Below are 26,265 nucleotides of genomic sequence, written 5' to 3' on the forward strand. Positions count from 1 at the left end.
TCCTATAGCTTTATAAATCCCCAGCACAGAAAATTATTTATAACATAATAGATGGCTACCTGACTTCACAGTTACAAGAAGCATAGGAAGTTACTGCGTATTGTCTTTTTACTAAGCACCATATACAACAAACAGTATGTAGTAGGCTTCCACACACTCTCTAGTGGTAGCTACAGCCAGCTAGCATTTTATCTTTTCAATCTATATCTATGGGCTTTGAAGCTCTGTATCTCCTACCACTATGAAGTTACATTATAGGGGTAGTGCTGGGCTGGATAGACCAAAAATGTGTATCACGGTAATTTTCAAACTTATGGCGGTTCCACGTTTTTTTTTTCACTCATTCCCCCACCCCCCCACAAAAAAAAATTGACGTGTCAAATGTTTTGATCAGACATGGTCTTTCCAGCTGTATCTCGCAATCGGCTGGGTCCCAGACTGAGCCCCAACTGATTTTTTTATAGGAATGATTTAAGAATTGTTGAGGTAAGAGTAGAAACTTTTATGGTAGGTTGTAAGAGCGGTTTTAAAGGAAAAAGACAAGCAAATGTTAGAATCACTTCCTCAAAGTCAAGTGTATACTTTGGCAGTGGGTGTTTGCCATCTGGACATGTTATAGTAGTTATAGAGTTTTTTCATAGCATAGCAAGTGATAGTGTTTTATCATAGCAAATAAAGTCTTAGCTTGTTTTAAGAAAAACATTTGTCTTCTTGGGGTTTTAAGACTAATATACTTATTGTATCACCACCTCATTTACAATTACAGTCACAGGATTTAGCTGTCCTTGTAATATTTATAAAATAGTAAAACAGGTTATTAGAATACAACCAATATTACTTAAGTGTCTGTCCCATATCACTTGACCAACAGGGAAAGGAGGAGTAACAATAGACTTTCATTTCAAATCTTACATGATAAAAGCCTAGCAGCAGGAATCACATGTGAACTATAGGCTAGAATCACAGTGCGTACACTATGAATGGGTGAAGTGCTGTCAACAAATATTCAAAATTTAAATAGAGAGGTGAAACCATATTCATTATAAATATATGGCACTTTTGTGTTCAAAGTAGTTAGTTCTGTATGTAACAGCGTCGCAGAGTCATCCTCTTGTTTTAACTTGTAGAGCAGTGAAACACCAGTGCCAGTCATTGCTATTAAATCCATAAATTTAGGAGACTCCACCCAGCAGAGTCCCTTTTATTCAGCCAATGGAAGAAAGATTAAGCACTCCATTAGACAGAAGCAGCCAGCCATACAAAGTCAATGATTAGCTTGTACCTTTGGAAAAAAAAAAATAATAATTCTCCCATAAATGTTCATTTTCAGGAAGTGATAGCTGTGGAGACATATTCGGAAAATAACTTTCAGCCCAGCTCAAAGACTATTACAACACAAATTCCTTCATGAAGCTGCATAATGCACTTGCCGAAAAAAAGTTTAGTTAGTAGTTCTCACAGTCGACATTCTATAGGAAAAACTGTGAGCACAGCTTGTCAAACTTTTTGAAAAACTGTTCCTTTAGTAAATTCACCCAAATTGGGGTTGTCATATTAAAAAGACTCTTTAAATAAACATCTACTTCAGCAAAGGCTTGAGTATTTTCCCCAGTGTTGTTTTGCCTGTGTCCTTAAGTTTTAAAGAAGATTTTTCAACTACACTCTTTTCTATAAGGGCAGTCTCAGGTTTGCAATTATTAGTAGCTTCTGTCAGCTTCCCGTTTTTCTTCATGCTATTTGTCCTTTTGAAGGTAGCAGCAGTACCGTTTTCTTTGGGAGTAGAATCTCTACTTAATGGTTCAGATTTTCCCTTTGACTGGCGCAAAGATGTGGATCTAGTTATGGTTGATGTTTTTACGGGGGTAGGAGGAGAAGCTTCTGTCTTTGCATGGCGGGAAGATGAGGCTACAGTATTCCTGGCAAAACTAGGAGTAGACGCTGAAGTTTTCAGGGTATTGGTTGGTGGAGTTTTGCTTACTTCTGCAGTAGGTATATTCGGTTTCTGATTTGTTCGACAGATTTTGGTTTCATCAAGCTTTGGCTTAGTAATATTTCTAACTGGCTTGGCAGCTGGTTTTTTGATAGAACTTTTTCTCTGAATCTGGTCCCTCTGAAAACGTGAATTACTAGAAGTAGAGCTTGTTCCTCTTTGAAACTTGGGTTCCTCTGTACTGGTACTAGACCTAGGAGAAGTTTTTGGAGTATTATCAGTTTTTGCTCGGAGAGAATGACGTTCTGTCTGTCTGAGGTCATCTGGTTTTGCCTCATCCCGTAGCGAACTCCTGAGTTCAGTACGTTTTATACTTCCAGGTCTGTTGGACTTCGAGATGGGCACCACTTTTCTCATAGTCACATGCTCAGTGTCATTCAACATACGAACAGGTTTAGCAGTAACAGTGTTAACTAGACGAGAAACAGTTGGCTTAGCGTAATTTGGGATTTTTTCACTCAAGGAGTTATGCCTCTTGAGATCCTTAGGGTCTTTACTTTTCGCAGTACCCTCCTTAGATATAGTGCTCTTTTTAACCCCATGTTCTGAGCTTTCAGAATGATCAGAAACAGATATATTTGATCCTTCCGTACGCTTAGATTGATGAATCAGTACATTTCCATCTTCTTTCTCATACATATCTTCACTTTTAGAACAGTTAAGTGTTAAAGAGTTATCTGTACCATCTTCAACATAAAACAATGGCTGGTGCTCTTGTTTTTCTGAGACATGTGTGTTTTCTGACACAGGAGTCCCAGTACTGTTTAAATGAGCTTCACTTGTATCAGTTGTTTCCTCTGAGGTACTTACTCGACTATATGTGTTGTCTTTGGTAGTTTTATTTAATGGCATAGTACTGTCATCTACACAGCTAAAGGAATCCATGTTTAACTCATCAAGTGTTTCTAAGTTAGTAATGCATGTATCAGTGTTTTCTTTTACAGGTCGCTGAAGTTCAAATTTTTGCAACTTTTTAACCAGCTCTCGTCCTTCTATGGTCACCATTAAAGGACTTAATTCTGTCTTTTTAAGCTGGCTTTCTGGCTTAGTCTGGCAGCTTTGTTGTTGATTATTATTCCTGTCTGTTTTTTCCTGTTTGTAATGAAAGTCTGGAAAGGCAGTGTGGTCATGTACCTCATCTTCTAAACTGATAAGTACTGTAGGTAATGGATGAGATGTCTGCACAACTTCATTCTCATTCAAGTCCATAATGTTAAGGTCCTGGTCTTTTTTCTCCTTGGTTCCTATCCATGCAACTGTGGGTCTTGGCTGATGAGAGTGAGATCGGGGCAGACTGTTAAATTTGTTTGCTTGATCATCCTGTGGAGCTTCCAGGAATTGCTGCAGTTCTCGACCTGCTGTAACTCCTAGGGACAGGCGGGACCGCCTTATGCTTGAATTTCTGCTTAATGGACTTTGAGGTCTTTGTTGGAGAAATGGCAAAAAGTCTTCAAGTCCTTTTTTTGTTAATAATTCAACATCACCTTCACTGCTACTCCTTCCAAACCCTCCATTCTCTCCAAAGATCCACGAGCGCCGTTTAAGTTCCGCTTCCTTCTTTCTCTTCTGCTGTCTTAGATCTTGAATTTCTCGCTCTTTATTTTCCTATAAAAATATAAGAAAAACAGTCATTACAAAATTAGACTATCCATATACATAAAGTTCTCAATAAAATGTTCATAAAATATGAACAGTTCAATACTAATATAGATGTTGACAGCAGCTTTTAGGTTGCAATGAAACACTTCAACTAAATATTTTGGGCACACATTTTATAAATATAATGCACATAAATCAAATCTGTAGTACTCTGCTACTATTTAACTTATTTATAAGGATCTTACCTTTACAGCTTTGTTAAACTTTTCACAAAAATCCCAAAAGATTTGGAAACATTCATCAAGTTTCATGCTTTTTTTATCTTCACAGAAGAAGTCAATGAGAGTGTTCCCTTCCTTTCGTAGCTCCACTTTTTGCTTCTCCAACTCTTTCAAGTCTTTTACAGCATTCTGAGATACAATAAAGAGACGTAAACAATTGGTCACAGGTGCAATGTACATTAGACCGCAATATTACAACCTTCATATGTTTAAAGGGAAATTAATATCCGGGTTACCTGCATTAAACCCAATATATGGGGTTATAGACTGGGTAACCTGGATTACAACAAGGTATCATGTGCCTGGATCTATGTTCTGGTTCCAGAGATATCCTTGGTATCAACCTCCAATAATAATAACCAGATTTGCGCAATGGAGGCAGGACGTGGCATACCCAGCATGCCAGAACCCACCTCTATTGCGAAAAGCCAGCTATTAGCAATGGAGACTAATACAACATGTATCTCCAGAACCAGATTGTGGATCCGGGTAAGTAATAACTTGTTGTAAGACCTGTTAACCCAATACACGGGGTTATAGTGCGGGTGAACTGGTAGTCTAACCCCCATCAGCTTCTATTTATCTTTGCAAACTTCAATATAAGCCCCTCCATTTTTTTTCTAAAAGTACACTTCATTCATGTACCTGAAGAAACTGTTCGATTTGCTGTGATAACTCTGTGTCCTTCTTGATCTGGTCTTTGAGGGATTTTGTTTTAGTTAACAGTGCATCAAACTCTGCCTCTATATTTTCTATGGACAACCTGTAGGGAAGAGAAACACAGTTCTATAACAAGGTAAAAACCTGTATTGAGGCATCATTCTGTAATGTTTGATCAGTTCACCAAACACCTTAATGTCAAACACAGCCATGCCTGGTTGTCAAATTCATAAAGAGGATAAATTGGGTGGAAGCAGGTTATCACAGAAAAAGAAGGTTTGCTACTGGATTAACAATGACTAATGTCTCAAAGATTACATCATGCAGTAACGTTCTGAGGCAACACCCCCTGAAGACATGGTGATTAATCTATGCTAAATATGACAGCATTTGTCAAAGGTTGACTACTCAGATAAAAAACATAAAATGTAGCTACTGCCTTGGTATAGTACCTAAGATCATTCATTATTAATGACTACAACCAGATAAATATTTTCTGATCAGTTTTTAGTTTCTGACTGTAGATCCCTCACATTTCTCTAAATATTTTATATCTTTTGATATGACAACATTGAAGAAATGACACTCTGCTATAATGTAAAGTAGTGAGTACACAGCCCGCGTAACATTGTTTAATGTTGTGGCCCCTCAAAATAACTCAACACACAGCCAGTAATGTCTACAAAAGTGAGCACATCCCTAAGTGGAAATGTTCAAATTGGGCCCAATTAGCGATTTTCCCTCCCAGGTGTCATGTGACTCGTTAGTGTTACAAAGTCCCAGGTGTGAATGGGGAGCAGGTGTCCTAAATTATAAAAAAAATAAAATAAAAAAAATAGGTATGGATTGGAAAAATTAAAGGAGTTTTATAGTATTTTATAACTGATTGATATCTGATCAGTGGGGGTCCGACATATGGTAGCCCTGTCTATCAGCCACAAATCATATCTGTCACTGGAATTTATTATGGAAAATGGATACAGAGCTTGTAAGGCTGCATTCACATCTCGGTTTTCACTACGGTTGCCGGATCCGGCTGGAGGAGGGGCAAACCCGGCTCTCCCGTACCCCAGCCGGACCAGCGCTGAACTCCATTTCCTTTAATGAGCTGACCAGAGTCAAACGGTGACTCCGGTCGGCTCATTTTTGACCCGTATGCAGTTTTGTGACCGGACCTAAAACCGTAGTATACTACGGTTTTAGGTCCGGTCACAAAACTGCATAGGGGTCAAAAAGGAGCCGACAGAAGTTACCGTTTGACTTCAGTCTGCTCATTAAAGTGAATGGAGTTCAGCGCTGGTCCGGCTGGGGTACGGGAGAGCATGGTTTGCCCCTCCCCCAGCCGGATCCGGCACCCGTAGTGTAAACCGAGATGTGAATGCAGCCTAATAGGAATAAGTTTTAGACATATAATAAGTGCAGCTACATAGCAGATGTGAGAAAGAAAGGAAACTGATGCTTTTTATCCTGCCAGTTTACACGGTCCTGCTTTTCTGAAGACTTTAGTTTGCTCAGGGCCTGAGTACAAGCTGAGCTTTTGTACATGAATCAGCCTTTTGACCTTGCTTTCTGTGTCATAGTAACAAGTGAAAGGAGACCCCAGTAGTAATGTGGGAAAGCCAAGCACCTGACACAAAAAGGTTAAATTCCTTAACTTTTTCATGCTCTGGACATAGAAACTATAATGTAATCCTACTGGAAAACCAGGACTGTCAAGCACAATACGTAGTTGTATTTTGTCTAAAGTAAGGTTTTCTTGTACTGTATATTTTAGGGGTTAATACAAGAGTTGCTTGTGTGCACCATGTACTGTGAAGTATTGTAGTTAATATACTTTGTTAGTGAAGGCCTGAATCTAAGCTTTGCTGACATTCATATTATATATTAGAAGAATGCTAACAGCAAATACTACAAAAAAAATGACTAAATATTTGCAATTATAGTATGTGAAGTTTATGGAATCCTTTCTGAAATATTATAGCAACAACAATAATGCTTTTTTTTTTACGTCTAAAAAGACAAGTTAAAACATGTTGCCACAAGCATGCAAAGTGATGTAAATTACTGGATGCTCAACCTCACTCTACACCCTGTAAAACCATATTTTTCGTCATATAAGACGCTCCGGCATATAAGACGCACCTAATTTTATAGGATTAAAATGTAGAAAATAGATTCTGAACCAAAAAGATTCTGAACCAAAAAGATTCTGAACCAAAAAGATTCTGAACCAAATACAATGTATAGGACAGTGATCTTCAACCTGCAGACCTACCGTTGGCTGTCCAGGCATGCTGGGAGTTGTAGTTTTGCAACATCTGGAGGTCCGCAGGTTGAAGACGACTGGTATAGGAGGTAGTACTCACGTGTCCCCGCCGCTCCGGACCAGTCACCACTGCCCTGGATGTCGCCCTCCATCACTGTCGCCGCGTCCCCGGGGTGTCCCCATCGCTCCGGAATGTCTCTGCTCCCCGGTATCCTCGCTCTCCGTCGCCGCCATCACGTTGCTACGCACGCCGCTCCTATTGGATGACGGGACTGAGTGCGTGACAACGCAATGACGACAAAGGAGAGCACCGGCCATGCAGAGGATCCCGGCACGGAGCAGACACCGAGGAGGCAGGTAAGGTCCCTCCCTGTGTCCTGTAAGCTGTTCGGGACGCCGTCCCGGCCGTTGATGGCAGCAGGGACCACCGCGATAGGTCCCCCCAGTTTTGGGGAAGAAAAAGTGCGTCTTATACGGCGAAAAATACGGTAGGTCATGTTATTTAAGGATGTAGGTGTATAAATCATGAATTAATGTCACTATATGCAGAGTATTACAGAGTATCATTGCACTTTTTAAAATTTACTTTTAATATGTCAGAAGGAAATAACATGCTGAATCCAAGCAAAACAAGGCGTGTTTATACTTTATAATACAGAACATATTGATTATTGAATTACTTTTTCTTCAATGAAATTTTTTTTTTTTTTGTGATGCCTAAAGAAGGGGATGTTCACAAAATAAGCGCCTGTGGATATTGTGAATTCTGTTATCCAACACCAACCTAATTACTTCCTCTTACAGAATCAGTTCTGAGTCTTATGCAATGTTCTGTATATGGTATTAACATTGCACACAACATTTTGACAATGAACATGCTGCAAAAGCATCAATACTGACTAGAACATCTCCTGAGCACGTGTTGTGTTAAGTATTCACATATACTAATATTGACAGCCAAATTGATTTGAAGGGATAAGGTCCAGTATGTTATCTTGCCATAAATCTCATTTACAAACTCTACTGCTAAAAGGCATTTATATAAATTCTGTGGTGAATAATGGGAGCACAGAGGCTTGTTGCATACAGTAGAGTTCACTAATGCTTCTCTCCTTTACATCCCCATGGTAATATCCCTATGGGAAAAGTAACGGGAACGTGTGCAGATGTCCACAAGGGTAATAGGCAGAAAGTATTTTTTTTGTTACCTGGCTGCTTCGTTTACATGTTGCAGCTTCTCAGAAAATGTAAGTAATGCAGCATCTTTTTTTTGGGCTTCCTAAAAGAAAAGTAAATAATAATAATTTAAGGTCTAAAATCTGGCAAAACAGAAACTACCGTAAGTAAGATTCAACCCTTGTTGTGTTAAGCTTAAAAAAAAGGTTGCCTTAAAAAGACAACCTGATGTCATATGAATTGTTTAAGGGGTGTTCTGAGATGCAAAATAAAGGAAATGGCCTAACATATCTTACTAACATATATTACCTGATACATCCACCTCTGCTACGGCCCTCCTGGCTGTTTTGCAGCAGTGAAATGCCCATATATCCACGTGACCACTGCAGCCAATCACTGGTTTCGGCACTGTACACCACTGAGGGCAGTGAGTGGGTGCAGCTGTTACATGAAGATATGGGCACATCATCAATGCAGCCAGGTAAACCGACCATTTGGGAGGACTGATGCAGTGATGAAACTATAGGGTAAGTAGACTAATTTGTTACATCAGGGTCATTTACCACTTTCAGGCAGTTTCTTGCTTGGTGGAAATGCTTTAAAATAAAACCGGTCACCAATGTTAGTGTCTTCCCGTCCCCCCAGACTTGTTTGATAGACATCTCCCTGTTTGGGTACAGTGAGAGATCGATCAAGGCTGGTGGCAAAGGCAGAAGCCATTGAGGACTGCCCCATAGAAATCATCTACCAAGACTAAACGACACATACCAGAGCCACAAAATGTAACAGATTCATCCCTGGTTTATTCGCCTTCGTGTCTGCTAGCCTGAGCAGTGAAGACAGTTTGAAACCAACAGCATTGCCAGCATATCCACCCTGGAGAGAAAACAAAGGCAATGTAAGCATTGGAAAAAGTATCAGAAAACATGTTTTCCCATTTTACAAGTGATTAGCAGGTAGGACAAGCAGCATTTTACAGAAGACATAAAAATCACAAGGCATGACTTACTGCATTCATAATGTTCCCAGCTTGTAGGACCAAGTATAAGATGGCGTGTAGCTGCTCGCAGGACATTAGTTCTGAAAGAGAATGACAATAAAATACAAATTAGTAAGGAATACTGAAGACCTGTATGTTTTCCTCAGGAACTGAAACCAATATTAAAATAGAGCACAACGCAAAGTGAATCTACTTTATAGCAACCTGATTCCACTTAAAACTCACCATAAAAGAATAGTACAAAACAAATCGCGCTAGAAGTGATACATGCTTTTGTAGTATCCCTGCTCCACTTTTGTACAGGCCTATGTAATATGACCCCCCCACTCTACTGTGACAACTGTAACTTATCCCCAGCTCATTATTCATGGGTTTCATTACAGCACAAAGCTTTCCGAGAGCGGATGCTCCAATGCTGTAGAACACGTGAGCAGAGCCATGGTAGGCTTTATTTACTGTGGCATCATCTCCTCTCAGGTTTCGGATTCTAAAGCAGCTTCAAATACTTAGGAGGAAACAACTCACAAAGTCAGGTAACTAAACAGGAGGAAGATGCAAAACTACTAAAATCATTATTCCTCAATGGCCTGTATATAGTCCGTAAGCAGACTAAATTGTTCATTGCTTTAGACACATTTTAATCTTCCCATTGTATCACCTATTGTGCATGGTCATCTCTGTATACTGTAATCGGCAGCAGGATTTAGGAAGGTCTGTCCTTTGTCAGCCATTATAATGGTTTATGGGGTAATCTTATAATTTCGCTACACATTGTTTCATTTCACTGCTGCGATTTGGCGTTGTCCTTAAGAGAGCCAAAGATATTACTCAGCAAACAAAGCCTGCAATTACAGATGACTAAAGCCACATGTGTAATGGTAGGTACTTTTAATGAATGTTTAGCATAAAGAAAACAAAGATTAATTCCAACAAGGCTACTATCTATTAGCTATGGGCCAAGGAGAACCCCTTATCTCAACCAGGCCAAGAATGGAGTTATACAGCATTAAAATTATCTCAAAATCTCTACAATATCTCATAAAAGTGAAACTCCAGGCAAAAATATAAAACAATGAAAATTTCAGTTTGGCATGTGGCATGGAGCTCTATGAATTACCAAAATACAACAAGTTTAAAGTTTACCTACTGCCCTTTAACTTTGGGATGAGACACTTAGCAGGAATTACATAATGCTGCTCAGTTGTCACAGCAAGTGCTAAGTCCTAGTAGAAACCGTGTGTACAAGGATCTGTTTGTATGTCTTCAGATGGGGGGGGGGGGGGGGTATCTCAATAATGACATTCAGGTTAAATAGGGATAAAGTGGAGTCCTGACAGTTAACACTTTAGATGCTGTGCTCAGTGTGACTGCAGCATCTATCAGGGTGACAGAGAGAAGAAGTATCTTACTCTGCTTTTACCCTTCAACGACGCCCCACAAAACAATTGCAGGCATCGATGGCAACCAGAGGCCTGACCATGTAATACTGACAGGCACAGGCATAACACAGCACTGTACAGATATGTATTGCACTGTGTATTATTATTATTATATATACAGTTATGTGTAAATAAAAATTGTTTAAAAAAACATTATATGTATATATCATATACACAAAAATAACCCCCATAAAAATGTCAACGTGTCGCACCAAAAAATTCTCATGGAAAACATTGTGAGTCTACTGCAACTGAATTTCTGAGCAGAATTTTTCCATTATATTCCACTCGGAAATTCACCAGAATGCTCCATTCCCATGGTGGAAAAAAAATATTTCATATCAACTGGCTCCAGAAAGTTAAACCAATTTGTAAATTACTTCTATTAAAAAAATCTTAATCCTACCAGTACTTATCAGCTGCTGAAGTTAAGTTATTATTTTCTGCCTGACAACAGTGCTCTCCACTGACACCTCTGTCTGTCTCAGGAACAGTCCAGAGTAGGAGCAAATCCCCAGAGCAAACCTCTCCTGCGCTGGACAGTTCCTGAGACAGACAGAGGTGTCAGCAGAGAGCACTGTTGTCAGGCAGAAAAGAACAACTCAACTTTGGCAGCTGATAAGTACTGGTAGGTTTAAGATGTTTTAATAGAATAATTTACAAATCTGTTTAACTTTCTTGAGCCAGTTGATATGAAAATAATTGTTTTTCACAGGAATACCCTTTTCAAAAGGGCAGATTGTCGACTTGTTACCTCCATCAGGTGGCACCTCAGTAAAAGGCTTACTTTGCCTTCAGGTTGGTAAAAACTTTTCTTGAAGTACAATCTAAAGCTGAATTTTATAGTTTAATTTTGGGCAAGGGTTGCGACCTTTTAATGCACATTCATTAATACTATAGATAATTCATTTAAAATGTGACATTTAACTGAAAGTTATAGATAAATATATCAGTAGCTCTCATCCATATAGCAGCATTTAATGTGTGATAAGTACTATTTACTACCTACACCTAGGCATCTTGCATGTTTCATTTAGTGTGAATCAGTTTTGTCTACCCTCCCACATTACAATACACACACCCTAACAAAATGTGGGTCAGGCCTGTAATATAATCCAAAATTATCTCTTGTAATAGCAAGCCCTACTGGCCACAGTAATTAATGTACACATTTGGGTGTGCTTAAACATCTGTAAATCAGTCTGCATCACTATTAGACTACCTGTTAACTACATAATCCTCTGCATACAAATGATAATGCAACACTGGTATATACAGGAGGAAACGGTCTAGAAAAAGTTGACCAGACGTGAAGGTTTGTGCAATATTAATAAAGAAAGATTTAGTGTGACTGAGTGATTGGCCATGTAAAATTTCAATGACCCCAATGTATGTTCTGTGGAAAATGACCCAGGGCCCTCTTCTAAATTAACATACACATTTAAATGAGCCAGCGTTCATATACAATAAATATACACTTTTTGGCCAACAGCCAATACCTCCTGTGTATTGCCAGATTTACTGTAAAAAGATATTGTATTTGATACTTTAAGTCTAAGGGTGCATGCACACCACGTTTTTGCAATACAGTTCCTGTATCAGGTTTTTGATGAAAAACAGATTCCTCAAAACCTGACTAAACTGTATCAAAAAGTGTGTACAAATTTTAACCCATATATGGTTGAAAACCGTATACGGTTTGAAAAATGATGTCCGGTTGCATCCGTTTTTTAAGGAAAAAACGGATAGGTTTTTAACTTTTCACTCCATTTTGAATAAAGTTTCACTTGTTTGATTGAAATTCCAAGAAAAAAAACTGTGCAAAGTCAAAAACCGTATGTTGAAAACCTGATGGAACCCCATACGCACATACGGTTCTGTACGGTTCCCATGTTAAAAAAAAAAAAAAAAAACACACACACAGTTTAATACAGTTTTTTACCCGGACCAAAAAACGTGGTAGAGTACAGTTTTGGGTACGGGTAAAAAAACTGGACAAAACCGTATGAGATGCAAAACAGACTAAACCGGATGATGCGTTTGACATAAGGTTTACAATGTTAAGTCAATGCATACGGTTTTCTATACAGTTCTATATGGTTTTTAACTTGAAACCGTACACGGGAACTGTATAACAAAAACGTGGTGTGCATGCACCCTTATGCAGACAGCAGTTCTTCTAGGAAAACCGGGAACTATAGGAACCCGTTGTTCTGCTGTGCATACAAGGTATAATGAACTCTATACAAAACCCCCAAAAATATGGGAATGGTATCCTCTACGTATTATTCTTTTACGAACACTAAAAAAAGTAAATAGCAAAGAATTAAAGGGACAATATATTTTATCTATAGTCACTGTGCAGATGAATGCAATCTAATTCTCTCTGCAAGTAGCTATTTTTCACGGAGATGCCCAAACACAGATGAAATATAGCAGGACCCATTGTTCCACTGAGAGAAACATGCATGCTCAGCTGAGCGTGTATGTTTATGGAGCGGTCAGGGGGAGATGGCGGTCAGTGTAGGGTTACCATTGATGTAGAATTCTTTAATAGCATTACAGACTAAATGTCTCCTCAAATGTCCAATCACTTCTTCTGTCTTCAGCAACTCTTATGTGTTATTTCCTAAATGTTCAATATGAGAACTAAATTTATTAGGATTTTTATTTCCAATGATGAAAGAACATTTATGTGATGGGAATTTCCATGCTCAGATTACTGTACAGTACTAAATGTTACAGGAAAAGGTTTCCTGATAAACCTTTAAAACAATGCCTGTTCAGAACTCTGTCACTGTATGTCACATGGTGTTGTGAAAACACATGGAGGAAATTGTCTATAACATCAATAGGCTTACTGTGTACAAGTTACAAAATGACTTTTTATTTAGTATGTAAAGGTCAGCTATGGAGCCTTTAAGTGCATCAAGACATTGTATCTAAACGGGTTATGAATAACCTTGCATCACTAAAGCAAATAAGTAAATCCGTTATACGTCAGGCTGTGTTCATATACAGTGATCCCTCAACTTACAATGGCCTCAACATACAGTTGTTTCAACATACAATGGTCTTTTCTGGACCATTGTAACTTGAAACCTGACTCAACATACAATGTACAGACAGTCCAGATCTGTGAAATGTGTCAATGGCTGGAAGAACTGACCGATCAGAATGGGCATTTTACTGGTAAAACATCTGTAATACTGAAGTGTATGCACTGAATTTCTTTCTGGTAGCACTTCCTACAGTACAGGGAGGTATTACATGTTCTGTACTACTCTTTACCTGTGCCAGGGTTAGCTGCTCCAGGTAAGGGCGGCTCCATTTGACTTTTTTTTTTTTTTTAGGACATTGCGTGTACTTTACAGGACCCTGAAGAAGCTCCTGTCCTCTACATAGATCAGTGCTTCCCAACTGAGGTGCCTCGAGCTGTTCCAAAACTACAACTCCCAGCATGCCCGGACAGCCAACGGCTGTCCGGGCATGCTGGGAGTTGTAGTTTTGCAACAGCTGGAGGCACCCTGGTTAGGAAGCACAGACATAGACCGTTATTTACAGCTCCCAGCAGCTCTTTTGTACTTTTATATGTAAGGACTTGCTTTACATACAGTATATTAGCTATCTACTTATTTTTCTCTAATCCTCACTTTTTACTATTTTTGGATGACATTTTGGGGCTTTAGAACCAATTACCTGGTTTCCATAGAGTTCTGGTCTCAACATACAATGGTTTCAACATACAATGGTCATCCTGGAAGCAATTAATATTGTAACTTGAGGGACCACTGTATTGCATTTTGTTGTGGTAATTCTGTAGTTTTTGCGATGGTGACCAAAATTGCAACAAAAAACGTCATTGTATGCAAAATTGGCAAAATCAATCTTAACATGAAAAAAAAAATAAACACTGCCTCAGTATACAGTCATGGTCCAGATACAGCAGATTTATGTAGTAAGCTTCAGCCAAGATAAGAGACATATGGTACTGTAAAATTAAAAGGGAGTCTGTAAGCAGTTTGAGCCATCAAAACTGCTGACAGAACCATACAGAGGTGTATATCCCAATGCCACCCGAGAAAGTGTCCAGGAGGCCGGCTCTTCTTGTTAGGTGCACAGAGTTCCTGTACAGAGTTTACCAAGCCCCAATCAGTAAAGAGTTAAAGCTGCCAATCAGAGGAGGGGTCAGGGAAGCTCTCAATATAGAGTATTTAGGTACCAAAGGAGAAGAGCATTTCTTCTGGGCACTTGCTCTGGTGGCGACCGGAACATAAAACCTTTTCGGTCAAGCAAGCTGCCTGACAGACACCAATTTAACTTCACCCTCTAATTTATGTGAAAAACTATCAGCACTTTATGATGGCTCAAAACTGCGGCCAGTCTCCCTGTAAGATTGTTTCTGTAATGTTATATAAGTAATAACATTGTTGCAAAGTAATTTTCCTCTCATTCCACAAGCTAGTATGGGAATTTTTATAAAGAACAAATGTAGGGTAGTTATTAGCAGGGCTCAAGTCCTGCAGGAACGCATGGGAACTGAGTTCCTGCACTTTTTTTCACAGCAGGAACCCATTCCCATTAGCAGAAGTCCTGCAGGACCAGCCCTTGAATGAAAATCTTGGATGTGTTCCCCCACTTTTTTTTCCGGGACTTGTCCCCTGGTAATTAGTGAAAAAGCCAACAAAAATGATACTATATGTCCCATGATGTCCAATGATACTATATGTACCCCCCATTATAGCGTACCTGTATTAATCACAGTTCTCTTCCAACACAGACCATAGAGAATGAAAGGTATGCTGTGAGCACTCACCTTTTGTAGCTAATCGGATTATCATCATATCTTGATTCAATGAGGAGTAAGAAGCGGAAAACTGTTTCCTCAGCACCATAGCTTCTATTCGCAATGAATAACTGGGGGAAAAAAAAAAAAAAAAAAAAACATCTAGGCATAAGACTAACTGAATTTGTGTGAAAGCTCTAGTTTTGCATAGTGACCTATTTGCATTACCAATATGCCGAGTAAAAAGGAAGTACACTGAGAAAGATTAGCACACAGGTGTTTCATACAACAATCTTTTTTTAGTTTGACAGAAGACGCTTCTAATTATTCCATGAATCATTCAATCCAAAAGGCCTGGAACACTTATTAGCCAATATAATGTATGGTGAGGGTCTTCTAGCATAAAAAATACCCTCGTCTTTTGCTTTCACATGCCCTTCTTCAGGCTCCTGCAATCCAGAGTCTAGATAGGATTACACTCCTCCTTTTGGCAACATCTGGCAATATACCAGAGTCCCTTTTTACTATACAATACAGTATAGCTTTGCAATCCTAAAGTAGTTGTCTCATCTGTACTGCACTGGCACTGCAGAGACCCTAGTGCTATACAGACATGCAGAAAGCCATTTCTTTTTTCTGATCTACAGTGCACAGAGGATCACTATGTAGAGACATGGCTGTGTAGAGAATGACTGAACATGTGTCTCCACCAAAACTCAATAGGTGGACATAAAAAAAAAAAAATGGTATTTTAATTCATTTAAAAATAGTATGGCATTGCCTAGTGGTCTAAATGTTAACAATTTGGTGCTTTATAAAATAAATCATAATATTTTTGGAATAAACTTTTTAATAGATAAGGAATCCAAAACATTCTTTCTACTTTAACAAAGAGCTTAGTCGATTAACAGAAAGAGGATCTTAGGGCCTCTGAGTCAGGCAGGCTTGGTCTATGCTGATGGATATGCTGGCGTTTCCATTGAACAATGCCTTGTAGAGCTTTGAACACACTGTAATAGGAAAACTTGCAAGAATGATGATAAAACAAGGTGACATAATGTCAATCATAGAACTAAGCACAGAACAGCAGTGTTCAGGATATTACTTAAAATCACTATGAACAGTAAATCTTCTAAAGAACCATAACCAGATGTCATCTTATAGATGGTAAACTTGTGGTATCTGTTGTTGTCTTCTGTCTGAACACAAATGTAATTAAAGGGATTGTCTTTTGGGAAAAACTTGCTGTTAAAATAAAAAAACATCTTACACGAACCTTCCAGGCTCCCCACAGGTCTCTGGTGTCAGGGCACCCCATCCACAGGCAGACACAGTTTCAGGACTGTAGACGTGACGTCATCCATTGGCCACAGTGGTGTCCTGTCTCAATCAGTGACTGGAGAGCAGCTCTGCAGGCTCCAGGAGAAGAGACACTGGCCTGCGGAAAGGGCACCCTGCCATTAGAGACCTGTGGGGGGGCAGGGAAGGTACATATAAGCCGTTTATTTTAACAGCAAGCCGCTGCCTATAGGTAAAGGTTCCATCCCAAACAACCCCTTTAAGTCTGAAATAATCTACAGTGACCCCCCCCCCCCCCACACCTGCGATCATTTCAACATGCGATGGCCTCTTAGAGGCCATCGCATGTTGATGGCAGCATCAACATACAATGCTTTTGTATGTCGGGGCCATCGCATAAACGGCTATCTGGCAGCGCAGTCTGCTTCAGCTGCCGCTGAACAGCCGTTTACGGTGTCCCATGTGGTCGCTGACTATCACTTACCTGTCCTCGGGGCTCCGGGGCGCGTCCTCTTCGGGATCCCCTGCATCGTCGGCGCTCTCCATCGTCCTCATCACGTCGCTGCGCACGCCGTCCAGTCATCCAATAGGAGCGACGCGTGTAGCGACGTGATGGCGGTGACGTGAGAGCGAGGATGCTGGGGAAGCAGAGGCCTTCCCGGAGTGTCGGGGACACCCTGGGGACGCAGCGACAGCGATGGAGGGCGACATCCAGGGCAGCGGTGACGAGTGGTGATGGTCCAGAGCGGCGGGGACACTTGAGTATAATCTCCAATACCAGTGGTCTTCAACCAGCGGACCTCCAGATGTTGCAAAACTACAACTCCCAGCATGCCCGGACAGCCATTGGCTGTCTGGGCATGCTGGGTGTTGTAGTTTTGCAACATCTGGAGATGCGCTGGTTTTAGCCCACTGTCCTATACTTTACATTGCACGGATCCCTCAACATACGATGGTTTCAACAAACAATGGTCCATTTGGAACGGATTACCATCATATGTTGAGGGACCACTGTAGCTATAGGATTTAGTGGCATATATAGAAAAAGAGGTGTCACAGCAAATACCAAAATGGGCCTCCAATTATGCTTTCCATGGCCCATTGGTCAAGTATTTTTCTGACAATGCAGTTCCCTGGAGAAAGTAGTTGTGTACAATTTCCTAGCAATTGAAAAAAGGAATAGGACCAACCAAGACATGGCCCCATACAACCGCATGGTCTGCCACTATTGTACATACACCCTTGACTGACACCATAACAAGTGTACATGTTATTTTTGTTTTAACTCACTTTGGCACCTGGATCAGCATGTACATAAATGAGTCTGCCATTGACAATTTTGTAATTTCACCATTGAAGGCTTTCAACTTCTTCACCTATAATAAAAAATAATTTAGAGAGCCAATATTAGTTCATGCATATCAATGCGGCAAAAGCAGACAGCATAAGCTTCCAGACTAAATGCTATAAATTCCAGGTGGTTTATTTTATTCTGCTGAAACAGGATAGCTCAGTTGTTCCTAATAAGAAAGAACACTCCCAAACTATATAGTACACTAAGCCGATAATAGTCCTTTCAAATTTCTTTATTCCCCCACATAACTCTAAAATTGTTTTATTTCTACATAAAGACAACCCAGTAAGGTTATTTGTAATCCGCAGTGTAGCTAACACTACATGTTAAGACAAGATAAGGAGTTAAAGCAGAAACAAAATATATACATACATATTTAATTGTACATAATCCCTCACACTGTATACAAAAAAATACAATGGGTTTCAATAATAGGATTTGTGCATAGTGTATTATTATAGAATTATCTATACAGGCATATGTCATATTTGACATGCAAATCTTGAACAAATTCAGATTTACTGCACGCAAAGTGCTTTAAAGAAGACAAAAAAGGGAAAGGTAGAAAGGTAGAAAAATAACTATTTGCTCTGTCAATAGTTAAATATCTCAGCATCCTGGAAAAAGCTTAACGTGTACCCGTCAGATCCAACCAAATTATTATTATTTTTTAATATATCACTCCGTACCTAATCCTGACCATGTATATCTCATTTTTATGTGTCTAGCACCTTTATTTATTTTTATTACACTTTTAATTGAGCTCACTAGTCTGAATTCCTCTCAAAGGAAGGGGGCGTTGCCTCACTGTGCAGGTCTCCGCCCCCTCCCTCAGTATGCTGTCTGCTCACATCTCCCCTACCATTAGCAAAACTATAACTCCCAGCTTGTCCTCACTGACAGTAGCGGGACACAAGCTGACAGATGTAATACAGTATCATAAAAGTATAGCAGTATCATGATGTATCAGTCTATATAAAAGGAAAAAACTAAAAAGGTTAAAAGGGAGTTTATGTTAGAGAAGTTCGAGCTTTGCCTTACAGGCTTTGCAGTCCTGATAATAAAGTATATATCCAATAAGGAAAATTCAATATGGCTGCCTAGTCGTTGATTAATCTGGAAGCCACTAAGAAACTGAATTAGTAATACTTGGTAAATCAAGCTTTTTATGTTTATAGGTATTCAAAAGACAAAAATGGTAAATACTAGTACTACCTGATACACTTTTTGTAATTTTTGTAATTTTTTTTATTAAAGAAATCTTATCAAGAGTGGGTTCTTATCTTATCAAAAACAATACAACAGAAACTGTCGATTCATGTAAACTATAAGCATTTACAATAACTTAGATTTGGCAATTGCAAACATAGGGTCACACACTGACTGTTTCCATCCCTCCGAGAGCACTACATTAAGATGTGTATAGCATTTAGCTGAAAATTAAAATTATCTCTTGCATTGTTATAGGACGTCTATTTACTAAAATATGTAGAACAATTGTTTTTAGATTGACAGGCTTAAACTATTCTTAAAATATTTATAGGTTTTTTCTAAGAAAAGCCATGAAAATGAATAGTGGGATGTACTCGTAAATCAGGCAAGCTCATATTAAAAGCTTGCTCAAGTATTTGGCATTACATGCAGCTATAGAACACGTTCGTTAAAAGTGATAACAGATGAAGCTGCAGGGCAAGCCTGCTGCCAGCACGTATAACAAAGCAGAATAACAGCCTTTGTATGAAAGGATTAACAATATAGACAGAAAATCCCACAGAAATATACTTATGCTCATCTTGCGTCATCTGTAATACTGATACTGTAGATGTATGAACTAGATCATGGGTAAATACACTTTCCTTCAGTTTACAGCTCCTTTTAGAGGGAATGTATAACCAAGAATATTATTTTCTTTTAAATGCTTTATTATTAGAGTGTACATTCAATTGTATGATTACTGGGGCGGCCATCTTGCCTGAACTGTTGCTCTTCTCTGAAAACAGAAAATCAGCCACAGACATAGGAAATTGGGGTCAAGGTTAAGAGAGAGGGAGGAGGTAAGCTGTGTCCATTACCTATCCTCAATAGTGGATCCTCTGTTATTAACCTCCTGCAGAATACAAGAGGTTTTACCTTTCATGAGATGACTACCAAGAAGTTATCGCTACATAAAGGTATTAGACAATTATGAGGTTGAGTAGGTCTGTTCTACTTCTACCAGGTAGGACTAAATTCACTATTAAAAGTACCTGTTGGCAAAAACTTTTTATATAGTGTAGATAATACCATTTTGGAGGAGATTTATCAAAACCTGTCCAGAGGAAGTGTTACAGAGTTGCCCACACCAACCAATTAGATCACTACTTTTATTATTCAGAGGCCTTTTCAAAAATGAAAGAAGCTATCTGATTGGTTGCTATGGGCAACTCAGAAACTTTTCCTCTGGATAGGTTTCTTTTTTTTATTTTTATTATTTTTTAAGTATTTATTTTGCTTTTCAAATATAATAAACATACAGAACATACCAAAATATATAAGTATAGCACAATAAGTGGGAGTAGCAACAAAAGTCAGGGCAAATGACAACCTCAGCAAACCACCCACCAAGCATTAACCGGACTCAGCCCATTTGGGCCTTAAGGACTCAGACAATTTTATTTTTAAGTTTTCCTTTTTTCCTCCTCGCCTTGAAAAAATCATAACTCTTTTATACTTTCATCCACAGACTAGTATGAGTGCTTGTTTTTTGCACGACCAGTTGTCCATTGTCATGCCATCACTCACTTTACCATAAAATGTATGGCACAACCAAAAAAATACTATTTGTGTGGGGAAATTAAAAAGAAAACCACAATTTAGCAAATTTTGGAAGGTTTTGTTTTTACGTAGTACAATTTACGGTAAAAATGACACATGTTATTTATTCTTTGGATCAGTACGATTCAAAGGATACCCATGATAGTATACTTTTCTATTACTGTTGCGCTTAAAAAAAAAAAAAAAAAAATCGCAAACTGTTTAACCAAATTAGTACATTTAAAATCCCCCTGTTTTGAAGACCTATAACTTTTTCTTTTTTCCGTATAAGCGGCGGTATGAGGGCTCATTTTTTGCGCTGTGATCTGTACTTTATTGATTACATATTTGCTTATATAAAACTTTGAATAAATTTTTTATAAATTTTTTGGGGAATAAAATGTTATAAAAAAAAATCAGCTATTTTGGACTTTTTTGTTTACATTCACTGTACAGTATCATTAACATTTTATTTTAACAGATCGGGTATTTACGCATGCGGCGATACCAAACATGTTTATAAAAAAAAAAAATTTATTTATTTATATATATATTTTTTTTTACACTTTTTGCGGGTGAAATAGCGAAAATGGGACAATTTACGTTTTTATTGGGGGAGGGGGTTTTTCAAATTTTTTTTACTTTTATTTCTTACTTTTATTTTTACACTTTAATAGTCCCCATAGGGGACTATTTATAGCAATCATTCAATTGCTAATACTGTTCAGTGCTATGTATAGGACACAGCACTGATCAGCATTATTGGTCATCGTCTGCTCGATCGCAGACCAGAGCAGAAGACCCCGGGAGACGGCCGGAGCAAGGTGAGGGGACCTCCGGCCGCCATGCTGGATGATCGGATGGCCGCGGCAGCGCTGCGGGCGAACAGATCATCCATTTAAAGTACCGCGATGTTGCAGATGCCGTGATCTGTATTGATCACGTCATCTGGGGGGTTAATGGCGGACATCCGCGCGATCGCGGATGTCCGCCATTACGGGCGGGTTCCTGGCTGCTATCAGCAGCCGGGACCTGCCGCGCATGACACAAATGTACGTCCTGGTGCGTTAAGTACCAGCTCACAAGTACATTTACATCCTGCGTCGTTAAGGGGTTAAAGGGTGAAAATCCTGGGCCCCCAGGAGTGTACAGACCCGACAGAGACAAAAAAAACATTCGGGCAAACACCACGGCACCACGACATACGATATAGAGGCACATACGGTATTTGTTCACCAAACCAATCCACCAGGACAAATGAGGAGGGGAAGCATCCTTCCATGAAATCACAATCACTTTGAGCGTACAAAAGAAGAGAAAGCGAATCAATAAGCACCTACGAGAGCCAGATACCACATCATTAAAGGGGTATTCGGGGCAAGAACATTTTATCCCCTATCCAAAGGATAGGGGAATAAGATGTCTGATCGCGGGGGGGGGCCTGCCACTGGGACCCCCCCGAGATCTCCCTGCAGCACCCGCATTCTATGCGGGAGCTGCGTCTCCAGTTTCGTAAACCTCCGGGTTTCCGGGACTGGGACGTCACGCCACGCCCCCTCCATTCATGTCCTCCCATAGACATTAATGGAGGGGGGGTGGCGTGATGTCACGTCCCCAGTCCCAGAAACCCGGAGGTTTAGCTCTCGTATAGAATGCGGGTGCTGCAGGGAGATTGCGGGGGGTCCAAGTGGCAGGCCCCCCCGCGATCAGACATCTTATCCCCTATCCTGTGGATAGGGGATAAAATGTATTTGCCAATACCCCTTTAAGGAGACCCAGAAGACATATCTGAGGAGTAAGAAGATAAGGGAACTCTAGATTGCATTACCTCTCTCCAGATGGTACAGCGGAAACAAACATCAGAAGGAGAAACACCAATGCGCTTCAACTTCACCGGGGTATAATAGAGGCGCAACACAAACCTGAATTGAATCAGCAAATCCCTTGAACAGACCACTGTAGAGTAATACATCCTCTCCACCTCCCTCCACTGATCATCAGACAAAATCAGGAATGTCCTCAACCCACTTACCAAGAGCCAACTCAAAAGGGACTAGGCTCCAAAGTCTGCAAATGGGCATACGCTTAAGTGAGGGGTTTGGAGAGGTCCGTGGCACCAAGGAGAAGCTCCACCTCAGAAAAAGCAGGGGTAACCGCAAGGGATCCAAACTGCGCATGAACCGCATGCCTAAGCTGGAGGTACTGGAAAAGGCACTCCAAGGGATACGATAGCGGTCTTACATGTCAGAGAAGGATAAGAACTCAGGATAGGTTTTGATAAATCACCTCCTATATGTATATTTGTAATATACATTGATTAAAATATGTTTATTTTTGGGTGAAAAAAACAAAAAAAAAAACAAAAAGCTGATTTCTTTAAAAACAGCACCACACCTGTGTGGTATTACAACTTGGCTCTATTTCAGTGGGACTGAACTGCATTGTCACACACAACCCGAAGACAGGTGTAGTGCTGTTTTTAAAGAATTGTGCTCTGTTTTTCATTTCCTGGATAACTCCTTTCACCATAGCTGCTGGAAGTTTTTTTCAAACATCTACTACTCAGTAAAGTAATATGTTCTGATGATGTTTCTTAATCTTTCCCTTAATTCACCTCAGATTGCGCGCTTATGTTTTTCTGTTTTTTTGTGTAGCTTCTTAATATAAACACTTCCTACCGGAACCATATTTAGCCTTAGGGTGCATTCACACCACATTTTTTGCAATACAGTTCACGTATACGCTTTCAATGTGAAAACTGTACGGAACCGTATTGAAAACTGTATGCATTGACTCTCCATTGAAAACCGTATGCCGAACTATGCATCTGGGTGCATCCGTTTTGCATCTTGTATGGTTTTGTTTTTTCCCCCCGTACCCAAAACTGTAGTCTACCACGGTTTTTGGTCTCTGTGAAAAACCATATATGTATTTATTTATATTTTTTAAACATGGGAGTCAATGGGAGCCGTACAGAAGCGTATGTGCGTACGGATTTTGACATTGCACAGTTTTTTTCTTGGAATTTCAATCAAACAAGTGAAACTTTATTCATAATGGAGGAAAAGTTAAAAACGTATACTTTTTTTTTCTTATAAAACTGATGCAACTGGACATTTTTCAAACCGTATACGGGTTAATATTTTTACACGTTTTCATACAGGTTTAGTCCTGTTTTGAGGAATCAATTTTTCCATCAAAAGCCTCATACGGAAACTGTATTGCAAAAATGTGGTGTGAATGCACCCTTAATCATATTTAACCATTTGTCTTTCCTGACAAGTTTTATGCTCAAGACCTTCTGTCATTTTTGTAGCCCATCTTTTGACCATGTACTGATAAAAGTTATAATACAATATTTTTTGCACTAGTTTTTTCTATGCAATCCGGTGTAGCAGCAGCAGCAGCAGAGCATTGCCTTAAGACTGGGTTCTATGTTACTAACAGAAATTATCTTGTCTCAGACAGGAAGGGTGTCAGCAGTTAATGGAAAGTCATACTGGAATGTTATAACAGCAGGATATGCTTTTTCCAACTTAAATTGAACTTATGTTATTTCATGCTTTAAACAAGGTACTTTGGAGAATGGATAAAAGGGGGGGGGGGGGGAGCATAATCATGAAACAACCCAAGAGGTTGCCTATAAAGTTAAACTCGCTCTCGAATTGACTTCTCATTCTGAGACACTTTACAATAAAAAGCTACTTCACCAGAATTGGGTAGAAGACTGAATAATACACGTGTTCCAGGCTCTTCCTTTGTAACTGTATCTACTGTACCAAGTCCATTGAATATTAGCCAAGTGTGCTGAACTCTTCTATCAATGGAAAAAGTCACGTCACTGATGAGATCACAAGGTCTTTATCACTATTAGCTTCTGGGCAGGAGAAGCAGTAACCCTTTATAGGTCACTTACTACACTGTTGCGATAACCAAAGTCACAACTTATCAACTTCAGAAGGAAAGTTAGTGAAGGGTAAACATGAATGCAGATTCTATACTAGATTCTATTCTAGATTCCTATACTGTCCATGGATAAATCTTACCTCTTCTGGCTCTGGAGACATCTTTAGTAGTTCCTGCAGGGTTTCAGAGTCATACAAATCACACTTCCCCTTTCGAATATCTTCAATGACATGTTCGGCAGACCTTATAGCAAGTTTAAAAGGAAATATATACTTAATCTAAATTCTATATTGAAAAAATAAAAATAAAAAACACACCACAATGCAAAAAGGAATACAACTTTCAGTGGTTTTAGAAACAAAGATTTTTTACAAATACCGGTATATTTCTGTATGTTAACATTTTATTTATGACAAATTTTACAATACAGTAGAAATAAGTTAAAGGTTAAAATAGTAAGCTAGCTCTTCATAACTTTACATTAGAAGACACAAAAACCCAAAACATACTAGTTTCCAGCTTGCATGACTTACTTTTTAAACTGTTTTAAGAATATCCCAATATTCATGCTTCTCTTGGAATCTAGAAGGCAAACCTAGAAAAAAAAATGAAATTATTGAAATGTAGTTTAACTAAATACATTTAATAAAAATGCATAATGTGACATTTTGTACGTTGTGGCATGGTGACCGACGAATGTATTAGTTATACGCGAGCAGCAGACTATCCTGTAAACACATAAAAGTATCAAGCTTCTTCACAGCTACACAGAGCTGGTATGAAATGGGACCTTTAATGCCACTGAAATTATTACAGCAGAGGTTTTCAGAACGTATGGGCATTTCTTAGCAAGTATATAGTTCCTTCAGTATTTGCAGTTTTTTTTTTTATAACCTCTATTCCATTAGGACACAGTATGTGCAGTGTATCTGCACCATTTCTTGGGATTCTCAAGGTGGTCATGCACATTAGATGCACATCAGCTGGCCCATACCCCCAGATTGCAGAAGGACCGGCCAAATATTCAATGTGTACCGTATTTATCGGCGTATAACACGCACTTTTAAGGCTAAAATTTTTAGCCTAAAGTCTATGTGCGTGTTATACGCCGATACCGCCCCAGGAAAGGCAGGGGGTGAGAGGCCGTCGCTGCCCGCTTCTCTCCCCCTGCCTTCCCTGGGGTCTAGAGCGCTGCTTCCGGCCCTTCTCACCCCCTGGCTATCGGCGCCGCTGCCCGTTCTGTCCCCCTGACTATCGGTACCGGCGCCGATAGCCAGGGGGAGAGAAGGGGCAGCGGCACCCATTGCCGGCGCCACTGCCCCGTTGCCTCCCCCCATCCCCGGTGGCATAATTACCTGGGTCGGGTCCGCGCTGCTCCAGGCCTCCGGCGTGCGTCCCCGGCGTCGTTGCTATGCACGGCGCGGCGCATGACGTCAGTGCGCCGCGCCGTGCATAGCAACGACGCAGGGGACGCACGCCGGAGGCCCGGAGCAGCGCGGACCCGACCCAGGTAATTATGCCACCGGGGATGGGGGAAGGCAACGGGGCAGCGGCGCCGGCAATGGGTGCCGCTGCCCCTTCTCTCCCCCTGGCTGTCGGCGCCGCTTCTCTCCCCCTGGCTATCGGCGCCGGCAATGGGGCGCCGGCACCGATAGTCAGGGGGACAGAACGGGCAGCGGCGCCGATAGCCAGGGGGAGAGAAGGGCCGGCAGCAGG

At 40.0% G+C, this 26,265-nt stretch overlaps 1 protein-coding gene across 6 annotated transcripts in view; it reads right to left on the reverse strand.

Annotated features, from left to right (window-relative positions):
• Positions 1-556: 556 nt before the first annotated feature.
• Positions 557-26,265, reverse strand: part of FHDC1 (FH2 domain containing 1) — a 52,623-nt gene continuing 26,914 nt past the window's right edge. For 5 of the 6 annotated variants that reach the window (XM_056562587.1, XM_056562593.1, XM_056562620.1 and 2 more), the window contains 10 exons: positions 25,083-25,144; positions 24,690-24,792; positions 17,787-17,872; positions 15,228-15,328; positions 8,982-9,052; positions 8,741-8,848; positions 8,005-8,075; positions 4,516-4,633; positions 3,835-3,999; positions 557-3,595 (listed from right to left, as the gene is read on the reverse strand). In XM_056562587.1, the coding sequence (XP_056418562.1) occupies positions 1,580-3,595; positions 3,835-3,999; positions 4,516-4,633; positions 8,005-8,075; positions 8,741-8,848; positions 8,982-9,052; positions 15,228-15,328; positions 17,787-17,872; positions 24,690-24,792; positions 25,083-25,144 (2,901 nt within the window). In that variant the 3' untranslated portion in view covers positions 557-1,579. Of the gene's footprint in view, positions 3,596-3,834; positions 4,000-4,515; positions 4,634-8,004; positions 8,076-8,740; positions 8,849-8,981; positions 9,053-15,227; positions 15,329-17,786; positions 17,873-20,133; positions 20,192-24,689; positions 24,793-25,082; positions 25,145-26,265 lie in introns of those variants that run through there. The other variant, XM_056562627.1, reaches the window with a different exon arrangement.

The sequence above is a fragment of the Hyla sarda genome, chromosome 1 (genome assembly GCF_029499605.1).
Source record: "Hyla sarda isolate aHylSar1 chromosome 1, aHylSar1.hap1, whole genome shotgun sequence".
Classification (NCBI taxonomy): Eukaryota; Metazoa; Chordata; class Amphibia; order Anura; family Hylidae; genus Hyla; species Hyla sarda.